The sequence below is a fragment of the Musa acuminata genome, chromosome BXJ3-6, assembly GCF_036884655.1.
Source record: "Musa acuminata AAA Group cultivar baxijiao chromosome BXJ3-6, Cavendish_Baxijiao_AAA, whole genome shotgun sequence".
NCBI classification, from domain to species: Eukaryota; Viridiplantae; Streptophyta; class Magnoliopsida; order Zingiberales; family Musaceae; genus Musa; species Musa acuminata.
The window spans coordinates 26,936,922-26,951,310 of NC_088354.1; the positions used below are offsets into that span (position 1 = coordinate 26,936,922).

Below are 14,389 nucleotides of genomic sequence, written 5' to 3' on the forward strand. Positions count from 1 at the left end.
GAGCTCGCAAGAGCAGCCGCTGTTGGGGATGGACAGCTCAAGTGGGGAAAGCACTGATCGAAAGGGTTTCGCGTTTTCTTTTTTTAGTTTAGTTAGATAAGGAATATTATAATCTTGATTAAATTTTAATTATAATTATCAATTAATCAAAAGAATGATTCTTACGAGATAGTTTGAAAGAATTTTCTTAATTATTTATCTGAGATCATTTACTCTTACCTATCAATATACATAAAATCTTATAGGAATTACATATGATACCATATGATATGGAAGATAAATTTATTTAGATTTTACAAATAGATATTATTATTATTATATTCTATAAATTAAATTACAAATTATATTTTATGAATCAAATAATATTTTTTAAATGATATCAAAAGTATGTATTCTAATATTGACTTATTATTATTTGATTTCATATTCTATCATTAAAATTATTCTGTATAATATCATTATTATAATTTTACACTTATAATAAGTATCAAAATCTATTATTTTTAAATCAAATATTTTATATTGTAAAAGTTTAGATTTGTTTGTGTTATCATCTTTCACCAGATGATTTAATCTATTTTGTTTATCCAGTCAATCCTAGTTGCCCATTTGCAAGTGATTAAGATTTTCTTGCCTATACGAGTGGTCTTATGGACTATTGTTGATGGATCACAAAAAGTTATGATCATAAAATCTGTTGGTTATAGGTGCCTTGTAAGTTAATCACGTAAATGAGTGATAACATATATGAAACGTTACATAATCTTTTTTATTAATATTTATTATGATATTTTCTCACTTTATATTGGATGATGAATATATTATGATGTCCTTGGATTATGAGGAGATCATGATAATGAGACCAATTTGCCTATAAACACATACCATGAATATTTTCGATCATAAGTTACTCGAGAGGGACATCGAGATAGTCGGACAAACCGATGTGCTGTATATTCGTCTTTATGATGGAGGTGTTGAATCTTGAATTTTGATAATGAAATCAATTGATAGAGTTTATGATCTAATATACGTTTTAAATGATGCAGGACTAGCTTCAATCATGAAGAGACAATTAAAGCAGAAAGAATCATGGGCTGGAGTGGAATATATCAGAAGATTGAACGTCGAGCCGGAGGATCGATCGACGTGTCGGCTGCTAGTCATAGGTGCCCTACAAGCTAATCACGTGAGTGATAACACGTGTGACTTGACACACAGTCTTTTTACTTATTATTATTATTTGGTATTTTATCACTTTATATTGCCTATTGCATGAATATATCGTAATGTACATGGATCTGTGCAATGGGAATCGAATCGTGATGAGATCACGATAATGAGACCGATTCGCGCCTTTAAACACAGATCCTAAATAATCCCGGTCATAGGTTACTCGAGAGGGACATTGAGATAACCGGACAAACTGATGTGTTGTATACATATCCATATGATGGATGGTATCATAGCTATCATGTGGGGACACTAGGGATACAATACAAGTGCTTATTGGAGAATGAGTTCACTAATTGATCCGCTCATAGAATGTTGGATAGTTAATGATACCTCATTATCAGACAATGATTCTAATATCCTAGTAGTATACTTGGTCCTTAGAATTAAGACACTAAAGATGTCCTGTATGAGTACTCTATTCTTTGATACTAGACTTATAGCCCTGGAAGTTTTAGATCTAGCACAACCGGTTATCGGGAGTAGCAGCCAATCTTATGAAGACTATTGAATGTCGATAGAGGATCGTCCACTCTCGGTATCATTAGAGAAATATCTTATCTGTTTTTGCTCAAACAAATCCCTAGCCAAGGTCATTCAGATTGAGAGAGAAAGAGTTCTTCGGGAGAATCTGATTAGAGTGAGACTCGTGTAGAAACTGTATGGGCCTAACAGCACTATGTCTGGTATATAGTCTCTGAGATATTAGATGGATGAGGGACTATAGGTACATGGTAACTGAGAATAGATAGGTCCAATGGATTAGATTCCCTTATATCGTCTTGTCACGAACAAAGTTCTAAATAGAATGTTTGATGTAATACTTGTGTATGTTCATGTCTTTCTGTTTGTTCATGCTTTGCATAGTATGTAGAGGAATGTTTGAAGGCTTAATAGCCCCATTATAGTTGGGTTTGGTGGCCTTCTTATGCTTGTAAATAAATGTTGTGTCATGTGGACATTTGTAAGAGATATTCGGTCTGTAGTGGACCATTTTGACCCTTTGTTGTGCAACCGGTCAGAGCTTGTAAAGTATGTTTATAATTTACATTGTCTATGAAGTGTTTCCTAGAATGTTTGGTTATAGATCCCGAGTGAGGCGCTTTCTCTAACCCGTTTTCTCTTTTATAGGTCCTAAGGGACCATGGGAGGTTTCAAGGAGGTTGACCTTTGCGGACGGAGACGTAAGGGTGCCGCATGATTTAGGCAAAACTAGTTAAGTCCATGACAGATGGTATCAGAGTGGGACAAGCACTCATAGAAACAGTTGACATGCAAATATAGGGGACCTAGCGGGGATGCGTTGAGGGTAGTCAGCACACACGAGACCATTTGGGGGAAAACGAGCATGGAGATGTAGGGAAAAAGAGTCGCTCGGAGGAGCGGGCCTTTGAGATTGGCATTTAGAGGAATGGCCAAACCTTCGTGCAAGAGGCACCACGAGAACAAGCAAGCTTGGAAGAATACGGAGTGTACAAAGATTGGGATGGTTGAGTTCAAACTACGGCTTGACATTGACAACATACTTGATGGTGCTCAAGGCAAGCGAGACGCTTAGTAAAGGATGAGACCATGCAAGGTGGAATGAGTTGCTCAACGACTGAAAGAGTTGTGTAAAGCTCACAGATGTGAGGGGAATTGCTAACGCAAAGAATTTGGTGTAATATCCCATTAGTCCCACATCGGAAGTGGGGAATGTGTATGATTAGCTCATAAGGGCCTGATGAGTGTACTACGTTACCTCCGGCTTAAGCATTTTGGTCCGTGGTTGCAAGGACCAAAATGGAGTTATTGGCCAGTTAGCTCATCAGACCCGGGTCGTGACATTTGGTATCAGAGCCGACCTAGCATTAGGGCAGGGTGAGAGGGCTGCAGTAGGAAAGGGCTACCCGTGGATGGAGTCAGAGAACTCGTCACGGCGTGGAGCCACCACTGAGTTAAACCTCACATGCACTATGCTAGGGTTCGATCTGGGATATGTCAGGCCTTGACGAGGACGTCAAGCTAATTTGGTTGGGGATAGTGTAATATCCCATTAGTCCCACATCGGAAGTGGGGAATGTGTATGATTAGCTCATAAGGGCCTGATGAGTGTACTACGTTACCTCCGGCTTAAGCATTTTGGTCCGTGGTTGCAAGGACCAAAATGGAGTTATTGGCCAGTTAGCTCATCAGACCCGGGTCGTGACATTTTGGTATCAGAGCATGATTTGAGAATCACTAAGAATGTTATGTTTTTTTTTGAGGTTTATTGACTATCATTTAGAGATTGATCAAAGAAAATGTTCTTTTGATGTTTTAGGAAGCAAGGATGACGAGATCATCTGGTTCTCCTGTTGCATCTACTACTGAGCAATTGAGTGGTATTATGCGGACTTTGGAGACTATGGCACAAGTGATGCAACAACAACAACAACCTGTCCAACAAGGAAGTAATGATGGAATAGAGACATCAAACCGGACGGGGTTGGGAATTGGACAGTTTAAGAAGCTTAGTCCTCCCAGTTTCAGTGGTGAGTCTGATCCAATGGTGGCGGAACGATGGATGATGCAGATAGAGAAAATATTTGATGCCCTAAGTTACTCTGATGAACGAAAGGTTTTTCTTGCCACCTTTATGCTGGAAGGAGAAGCTGAACACTGGTGGAGAATGATTAAGAGGATGTCTGAAATCAAACATGAGCAAATGACATGGAAGTTATTCCAAGAAAAGTTTTACGACAAATATTTTCCCGATTGTATGAGAGAGCAAAAAGAATTGGAGTTCTTGAACCTTATCCAGGGAAGTATGACGGTTACAAAGTATGAATCTAGATTTACTGAGCTCTCCAGGTTTGCCACACATATGACTGATGATGAATCTAGAAAGGCAAGAAGGTTTGAAAGGGGATTACGGCCAGCAATAAGAAGCCGAATGTCAGCTTTAAAATTACAAACATATGCTGATACGGTAGAAAGAGCTTTGAAAATTGAAAGAGACATGGAGGAAATTCAAGAAATCATTGGCAAGAGCCAAAGGGACAAATTTACTAGCAAAAGCAGGAGAGAAAATAAATATGAAGATAGTAACAAGAGGTTTAAGACATCTGGATTTGAGAAAAGGAAACCATGGGGGAGGACTCAGTTATGTGAAAAATGTGGATCAAATCATGAAACGAGTCGGTGTTTTCGGGTGACTGGAGCATGTTTTAGTTGTGGAAAGCTAGGTCATCAAATAAAAGATTGCCCACTGAACAGGAAAAGAGAGCCACTGTCTCCTAGACCCTCAGCCCATGCTAGAGTGTACGCTATCACGGAACAAGATTCTAAAGCTTCTAAATCTGTGGTGGAAGGTATTCTTCATGTTTCTAAAAGAAATGCAAAAGTTTTGTTTGATCCCGGCTCCAACTTATCATTTGTTTCACAACACTTTGCTTGTCACTTGGATATTCTACCTAAACCCCTGGATTATATGCTATATGTAACAACTGCTGTTGGAGATTCATTGGCAACAAACGTAGTCTACCCATCTTGTTTGATCTCTATTGGAGACCATGAACTCCTTGCTGATTTGATTCTCCTAGAGATCCAGGGTTTTGATATTATACTTGGCATGGATTGGTTATCTTCTCATCACGCTAGTATTGACTGTTACAAAAAAATAATTACCTTCTGCATACCAGATCAGCCTATATTTTTCTTTGAGGGCATTAAGCATGATTTGCCTCCTTGCTTGATATCCGCACTTCAAGCTTATCATCTTATGCAGAAAGGTTGTCTTTGTTATATGGTGTGTGTAAAGGAGCATTCAAATCAGGAAACCCACATAGATGAAATTTCAGTGGTCAAAGAATTCCCTGATGTATTTCCTGATGACTTGCCTGGTTTACCTCTAGATAGAGAGGGTGAATTTGCTATTGATCTAGTCCCCAGTACAACCCCAATATCTAAGCCTCCCTACAGAATGGCACCACTTGAGTTAGAAGAATTAAAGAAGCAAATACAAGAATTATTAGATAAGGGTTTCATACGACCCAGTGTATCCCCATGGGGTGCTCCGGTACTATTAGTGAAGAAGAAGGATGGAACATTGAGGCTTTGTATTGATTATAGACAGTTGAATCAGGTGACCATCAAAAACAAATATCCCATACCTAGAATTGATGATTTGTTTGATCAACTGCAGGGTGCACAAGTATTCTCTAAGATTGACCTGAGGTCAGGTTACTATCAGTTGAGGATCAAAGAGGAGGATATTTCAAAAACAGCTTTCAGAACTCGATATGGTCATTATGAATTCTTGGTGATGCCTTTTGGTTTGACTAATGCCCCTGCAGCTTTTATGGAACTAATGAATAGGACATTTCAACAGCTCTTGGATATCTGTGTAATTGTATTTATTGATGACATATTGGTGTATTCAAGGAGTAATCAGGAGCATGAGGAACACTTGAGGAAGGTATTGTCCATACTAAGAGAAAAGAAGTTGTATGCAAAGTTCAGCAAATGTGAATTTTGGTTGAATGAAGTTGCCTTCTTAGGCCATGTGATTTCAGGAAAGGGTATATCTGTTGATCCAAGGAAAATAGAAGCTGTAGTTGAATGGGAAGTACCAACAAATGTGACAGAAGTTAGGAGCTTCTTGGGCATGGCAGGTTATTACAGGAGATTTGTGGAGGGATTTTCTCGAATTGCTCAACCTCTCACCAAACTCACTAAGAAGAATATGAAATTTGTATGGGGTGATGATTGTGAGCAAAGTTTTCAAGAGTTAAAAAGAAGATTGACTAGTGCCCCTATTCTCACTATTCCAAGGGGTAATGATGAGTTTGTAGTTTATACTGATGCTTCAAGTAAGGGCCTAGGATGTGTTTTGATGCAGGAAGGGAGAGTAATTGCGTATGCTTCTAGGCAACTTAAAGGTTATGAACTGAATTACCCAACTCATGATTTGGAATTGGCAGCAATTATTTTTGCTCTAAAGATTTGGAGACATTATTTGTATGGTCGGCAGTTTGAAATCTTTACTGATCACAAGAGTTTAAAATATATTTTCACTCAGAAAGAGTTAAACATGAGGCAGCGAAGATGGATTGAACTTCTGAAGGATTATGATTGTACCATCCGTTATCACCCGGGCAAAGCCAATGTTGTAGCTGATGCACTTAGTAGGAAATCTACAAGTTTTATGGCTAGTCTGGTCGTGAAGCAATGGAAGCTAATAGAAGAAAATTTTGATTTAAAAGCTTTGAGGAAAGAGCAAGACTCGATGATTCTGATGGCCTCCATTCAAGTGCAGTCTGATCTTATGCAACAAATTAAGGAAGGGCAATTACGAGATCCATATTTAATCTACTTGAGGAGTGAAGTAGAAAAGGGATTGAAGCCACAATTTCAAATTTCAAAGGATGGCCTATTGAGATTTGGGGAGAGAGTATGTGTACCAAATGAACTAGTTATCAAGAATCAAATCCTAACTGAAAGTCATACTTCAAAGTACACCCTACACCCTGGGAGCACTAAGATGTATAGAGATCTTCGAAGTCATTATTGGTGGAAAGGCATGAAGAAAGAAATGGCAATGTATGTTTCTAAATGTTTGACTTGTCAGCAAATCAAAGTGGAACACCAAAGACCTGGAGGGTTGTTGCAACCTTTAGTTATTCCTGAATGGAAATGGGAATGTATTACTATGGATTTTGTTTCAGGACTACCCAGAACCTCGATGAAGCATGATGCTATTTGGGTTATCATTGATAGATTAACAAAATCTGCGCATTTCCTACCGATTAATATGACTTATTCACTTGATAGACTTGCAGATTTATATGTTAATGAAGTAGTAAGACTTCATGGTATTCCAAAGGAGATTATCTCTGATAGAGACTCCAGATTTCTCTCTAGATTCTGGAGAAAATTGCAGGAGTCGATGGGCACTAAAGTCAAGTTTAGTACTGCATATCATCCTCAGACTGATGGTCAGTCAGAAAGAACAATTCAAACACTTGAGGATTTGCTTAGAGCCTATGTTATGGATTGGAAAGGTGAATGGGATAAGGATATTTCACTTGTTGAGTTCACGTATAATAATAGTTATCATTCAAGTATTCAGATGGCTCCTTATGAAGCTCTATATGGGCGAAAGTGCGTAACACCTGTATGTTGGGAGGAAGTTGGAGACAGAAAGCTATTAGCACCGGACAAGGTACAAGAAACTACCGAGAAAATTCAAGTAATAAGGAAAAGGTTAAAAACTGCTCAGAGTCGTCAAAAGAGTTATGCTGACAATAGAAGACGAGATATTGAGTTTGAAATCGGAGATTTTGTATTCTTAAAAGTCTCCCCTTCCAAAGGCATTATGAGGTTTGGGAAGAAAGGAAAATTAAGCCCAAGATTTATTGGACCTTTTGATGTTCTTGAGAGGGTTGGTTCTGTCGCTTACAGGATTGCCTTGCCACCAGCATTGAGCCATGTCCATGATATATTTCATGTCTCGATGATTAGAAAGTATATGTATGACCCTTCTCACATCATTAAGTATGAGCTGGTGGAGTTCGATAAAGATCTATCCTATGTGGAAGAGCCTATTCAGATTATTGATAAGAAAGAAAAAGTCCTAAGGAATCGGGTCATCCCATTGGTTCAAGTAAATTGGAGACATCATTCTGGAGAAGAGACAACTTGGGAGCTAGAAGAGGAAATGAAAAAGGTGTATCCTCGTCTTTTCATCGAATAGAGGTACGATAAATTTAGAGGACTAAATTTTTCTTTTAAGGGGGGGAGAGTGTAACACCCCTCATTTCCGAATTTTCGTATAATATTTCTGGTGATAATGTAAGCATCTATTTTTAATTGACACAAGAAATAGAGTATGAATCAGAGGTAACTTATTTTTAAGATTTGGGAGATCTGTTCAAAAAAAAAATCTGAGGATCTATATGTAAACCCTAAGGACCTAATCGTGAATATGATAAAAACAAGGACTAAACTGCAAAATGCACCAAATGACAAATTCCACCGCTTAAGCCTCTCTGCCTTCGTTGTTAAGGAAGCAGAGGAGGCAGCTCGTGGGTGATCAGGGAAAGAAAGAAAGAAAGAAGAAGAAGAAGAAGAAGAAGAAGAAGAGAAAGAAAATTGGGGCTTTTAGGGTTCTTGCTTTAATCTTGTCATTTCGGGTCAAGATTTGCAAAGGCAAGTGTTCTAACCCCATCCTACATAAGTATTTGACTCTGTTTTTATGTTGATTCAAAATAAATTGGAAGATTTCTATTTAGAGACTGATATATCTCTCTTTGGACTTAAACCATTGGATTCTGAAAGTCTTTCGGTAAACTGACCCCTAAGCACTGTTTCGGCTATAAGTTTTAATATAGAATGAGAATTCAGGCAGGAACTATTTTGTTTGAAATTAGACTCGTATGTGTTTCTTTTGACACCGATTTTGTAGATTTTGGACACCGAATACTTACCCAAAAATTTGTTTCAAAAGAGCCTATAGACGCTGTAAAACAGAGTTCAGATTTCTGACCTTTCGATACTAAAACGCCTATAACTTCCTGTTGAAAATTCTGATTTGTATCAAACTGATTTTATTTGAAAGTAGACTTGAAATTCTCTCTTTTGACATATAGTTTGAAAATTTTGGAGTTAAATTGCCCACCCTATCGTCTGTTGATTCCGACCCTATAAATTCTGTAACACAGTGATTGTGATTTTGACCTTGTGTTACCAAATCAGAGGTAACTCAGTGTTGGGAGCCCTGTTTCATATGAAATCTGTTCCATCTTAATATAGATTGATATATGATTCGACCATAGCCTTATTATGGGTATTGGAGCATAATTGTTACTCTAAAATATTTGTTGATGTGCCACTGGAATTCTGTCCGAAATCGAGCTTTGGTCGATTTCGCGTATTTGGTTCCATTCCTTTGGATATCTGAATTTGTCTAACCTTCTTATTGGAATTGAGCTGATTATGATTGCTTGGAATCCCTGTACACTCTTGCTTTCAATTCTTTCCTAAAATGAATACTTTTGTGAGAGATTTGTTCCTTGCATCATTGTTTTGAAAAGGCACATGTACGTTTGGTTGTTCCGCGTGTGCTTCCGTTATATGCTGCTTATTGTTGAAACTGCCTTCTTGTACTCTGGTGTGTGGGATAATTGTGAACCTTTGCCAGAAATGGTAAAGGGAGTTGTGAACCTTTGCCAGAAATGGTAAAGGGAGTTGTGAACCTTTGCCAGAAATGGTAAAGGGAGTTGTGAACCTTTGCCAGAAATGGTAAAGGGAGTTATGCATAGAGCCTGCGATGCTCTGCCGGCCCCCTCTGACTTCACCTAGACGTGGGTGGATGGAGCTCCCAGACGTGGGAGACTTTTGTCAGGTGGTCATTCAGAAATGGATGAATCACATTCTGACTGAGATCCCACTACACCCTCTATATGTTTGATGTGACATCCAGAGTTTTGGTGAGTTATTTCTGTTCGTGCTCTGGATAAGTATGATATGATTGCAACGTCAAGGACGACGTTTGAGCTTCTGTACGACATATGAGTTTGATATGCTCTGAAATGCTTCATTCACTATTGAGTTTGCTTCGTAATGTTCCATAGATCGTTGATGTGTTCTGGAACATTTTATATGCCATTGATAAGCTCCGATATGTTTCCTTTGTTTCTGATATGCTCCAATTACTCTATGCCCCATCTGTCAGGAACCAAATATGTATGATTAAAAAGGACAATTATGATTCTGCTCCTAATGATATTATGTATACGAAATCGTATATTCTGCTTTTGTGTTTTGATACTGTATCTCTTTGGAAATTGTACTATTTTGATATGGATATGTTAGTCACTTGCTGAGCTCTTTATGCTCACCCCGTTTGTTGATAAATTTTTCAGGATAGCGTATCGCTTGCTTAAATGTTAAGAATGGGCTGAGGCAGTGGAAAGTTTAGAAGACGTTGGGCAGAACTTTTGTTAGCATATATGTAGTTGTGTATAAGCTACCTTGCATCTAATGAAATGTGACTATGAATCTAAACCTGTGGATTTTGTGTAAGTTAAAGGATCCCTCATGTATAGGGTTTTGGAATGTTAAATTAAATTTGTGTAATGATATGAACTTATGGTAAATCGATGATTGTGGTGACTGCATAGATTTCCCCACTTGTGGACTTATATTGTGGTTTTTATTTTGATGAGTCGGGTTCAGATGGTATAAATTTTCGAGTGATGTGTGCTATGTTTATGAATTGCACAGGGATATGAATTGGTAGATTATAGAAGCGAAATTTTTGATTTGAATGTTTTCTTAGTGACCTCAAATGTGTGTTTGGATCCTGGGTTAGTTGTGACGAAAGATTTTAAATATCATGGATATTTTTAGGGGTGTGACAGAGGTGCTGTTAGCTCATCAGACCCGGGTCGTGACATTTGGTATCAGAGCCGACCTAGCATTAGGGCAGGGTGAGAGGGCTGCAGTAGGAAAGGGCTACCCGTGGATGGAGTCAGAGAACTCGTCACGGCGTGGAGCCACCACTGAGTTAAACCTCACATGCACTATGCTAGGGTTCGATCTGGGATATGTCAGGCCTTGACGAGGACGTCAAGCTAATTTGGTTGGGGATAGTGTAATATCCCATTAGTCCCACATCGGAAGTGGGGAATGTGTATGATTAGCTCATAAGGGCCTGATGAGTGTACTACGTTACCTCCGGCTTAAGCATTTTGGTCCGTGGTTGCAAGGACCAAAATGGAGTTATTGGCCAGTTAGCTCATCAGACCCGGGTCGTGACATTTGGTACTCATGCATGGGCTTGTATATGGACGATGGAATATTCATGGTCATCCCAAGGTAACCGAAACTCGGCGCCATGGAACATTGAAACTTTCTCTTTGGTATGTGAAGGATACATTCGTAGGAGGCTGAAGTATGCAGCGAGTTCAGTATGTTGCTAGGCCTTGAGTGGTGCAGCGGGGGCTGTATTGACGCGGAGTCATAATCTAGCAAGTGTGTTTGCAGAAGGCAGAACAATGCATAGTTTATTCAGCAAATCGGAGTAGTCTAAGGGGATGCTGGTCTCCGAAACTTTCAGACAGAAAGAAGCGAAGAGAGATGTTGCTCCAATAGGATAGATATCTAGGAGGGATAAGTCCCGGTTCTCTAGAGGGAGAATCATGTACAATAAACCGCACATGTTGAGGAGTACCTCAAAAACAATAACTTCATGAAGCTCAATGGACTGAGCGAGTGGCAAGGAGTCATCGCATGATCTTGCTTGAGAGAATGCATTGGTGGATGCATTACGAGATCAAGTGGGCGAGCGACCCAAAGTAATACAAATGAAGGCACACTTGGAGTCGATATGGAGATCAGACTCAAGGGAGGGCTGACCCGTGGAATGGTGGGCTCGAGGGCCACCATCAACTCAATGCAAAAATGAGGACTGTTTGGGCCTGACATAGTCTCAAAGACTATGCCACGATGGTGAGACTTCTTGGGGCACTGTTTGAGCCTCTCATTGGGCTCAACACAGTTCTTACATGGGCGTAGCTAGCCCATAATTGGGTTGGCCCAAATCCAAACCTAATTACATACTAACCACGAAATCTAAGACATAATCTAAGCTAAACAAGTCTGTAAGTCTTGGTTCTTCCAGCGAGCTTCCGACAATCTTCCTGTGATGTTCCGACGGAATCCCGGCAAGCTCTTGGACTTCATGATGATCTTCTTGGTGAGTTCCGACGAGCTTCTCTGGCAAGCTCTGAGACTTCTCGGCTGGTTTTGATAGAACTTTCGATGAACGTCCGGAATTCCAACGAACTCTCGAACTCCCAACAAAATCGCGTCCTTGACTCCGAGACTTCATTTTGCTTCATGTCTTACTATCATAGTTAATCCGGCATATGTAAAACATACTTTAATCCAAACAATTAATACTAAACATTAATTATGTTATCTGGCATGTCATTGGTTCCTCGACGATTCGTCCTTCGGCGCATCGTCCTCTCTTGCGACCTATTACCCAATCGGCTAGTTGACTCCGCAACTCCAATATCCTTGGCGCAATATCCACTCTTCTTAGCCCAATGCCCAAATCCATGGCCCAAAACCTTTTGTCGATACATCGATCGATCCTCCGGCCCGACGTTCAATCTTCTAACATGTTCCTCCGGCCCAACATGATTCTTTCTACTTTAATTGTCTCATCTTGATCGAAGCATCCTGCATCACTCAAAACGCAGATTAAAACATACACAATTATCAATTGGTTTCATCATCAAAATACGAGATTCAACAATCTGTCCCTTTTTGATGATGACAACCAATTGATGATGGAGTTAACCTTAACTCCTGGAGTTTAAACAAACTCCCCCTATCAATATTCCATATTGATAAAAACTCTTGGATTTAAAAATCCAAGCAATATGTCATGATCAAATCATACATAACATCAACATACTTCTCCCTCTTTATCATCAACAAAAAGGAGAAGTTTAATTCTCATGTGTTTAGACATAACAGTTTCAAGTCATTGCATGATAAACATAATCTCCATTTTTATAATAATGCAAGCTAGCAAAAATTTAGAGTTGTGCAAGTTTGCAAATTTACTTTTCTTTGCGATGTGCAAGATAGCATATTTTTGTATTTTCTTGAGATTTCAAGCTAGCAATTCTCGGTGTTGTTCATAGTAATTTCTTCTCTTTTGAGAGGTGCGATTATTTTTGCTTCCTTTGTAAAAACGCAAGCTAACAAAATATTACATTATTTTACAATATGGAAGCTAACAATTTGAGCTGTTCAAGAAGCAAGTTTTTTCTTCTCTTTTGAGAAGTGCAATTTTTGTTTTCTTTTTGAATTGTGTAAGCTAGCATCTTTTATCTCCCCTTTTGTCATTATCAAAAAGAAGGAAAGACCCTTTACATCAATTTTCAAATTATGACAAAGGTAAGGTAATCAAGTCGTGAATATCAAAACAATTTTTCATCATGAATATTTCATCATTGCATGCATCAAAATAATATCATGAGTGTTTCATGCATTCATATCATCACATGAAGAATATCAAAAAGAACTTGGTGATGAGATATACTTTATAAATTCAAAGAATTTTACATAATAACATTCAAGTCATAAACCTTAAAAGATGTCATGAGAGAACACATAAATGATCTTGATTCATGTATAATATCTCTCAATTCATTATGAATCATAAAAATTATAATTCTAAAAAATCATGATTCATTTGGACAAAAATATTATCGATTCATGCATTTGAATAAATATTTTTAAATCATCACTTCAACTCATCATGCATAATTTCAACATGTAAAATCATTAAACATGATACAATCATTTATTTTCTAAACATTCATCATAATTTTCAACTCATTCAATTTTTCAAATTAACACACTATCATGAGTATTTCATGATTTCGTACAATCACATGACAAGAAATCAAAATGATGATTCATATAAAAAAATCACTAGTTATAATCAAGAGAAAAATAATCATTCATTTTTAATTCATTCAATTTGTTAAATCAACATTTCTTGGGTATACATGATATCAAAACATGGTTTCAAATCTCCAACATATAACATGCATAATTTCAAAATTTATTAAGCATGATCATTATGCATGACATCAAGACATGGTTTCAAAATATTTAATATTTTCATTACATAATTACATCGTTATGCATCATCGAAATTGATTTCATCAAACATAAAGCATTTTTCATCAAGATCATTTTTATTGTTGTAGTCATGCAATTTTCTTTTTAGGCGTTCACTAGAGGTCTTCTTTCAATAGGCGAAGACTAACCACCTTTTACACCCCTCTTCTCCTTTTCATGAGTTTAGGAGACAACCCTTATGAGTGTTAGGATCGGAGTGGCACTAAGAGGAGGGGGGGGGGGGGGGGGGTGAATTAGTGTAGCGGATTAAAACTCGTAAGTTTGAAAATGATTTCGTAAATATGTAGAAATTTCGATTCGACAAAGAATGACTTAGTAAAAGTAGCTCGAGTAAAGAAAGGAGATGAAAACCAAGAGCTTGTTACTAAGTAAATAAAGGTTTCAGAAAGTTAAACACTCACACATTCAAGGAACACAATAATTTAAAGTGGTTTGGTCAAATGACCCACATCCACTTGCGAAGCCT

At 38.1% G+C, this 14,389-nt stretch overlaps 1 protein-coding gene across 2 annotated transcripts; it reads left to right on the forward strand.

Moving 5' to 3' along the window:
* The first annotated feature begins 3,493 nt into the window (after positions 1-3,493).
* On the forward strand, positions 3,494-10,397 carry LOC135640579 (uncharacterized). 2 transcript variants are annotated; one of them, XM_065155176.1, is made up of 2 exons: positions 3,494-4,565; positions 10,119-10,397. In XM_065155176.1, exons 1-2 carry the CDS (start codon positions 3,545-3,547, stop codon positions 10,121-10,123), a joined length of 1,026 nt encoding a protein of 341 aa, XP_065011248.1. In that variant the 5' UTR covers positions 3,494-3,544; the 3' UTR covers positions 10,124-10,397. The 2 variants fall into 2 exon arrangements, 1 of the variants encoding a protein (XP_065011248.1); XR_010497379.1 differs by lacking the exon at positions 3,494-4,565 and adding an exon at positions 6,578-8,403.
* Positions 10,398-14,389: the final 3,992 nt, after the last annotated feature.

Coding starts and splice junctions, on each gene's coding strand:
- LOC135640579 (XM_065155176.1), top strand. CDS start 3,545: ATGACGAGATCATCTGGTTCTCCTGTTGCATCTACTACTGAGCAATTG.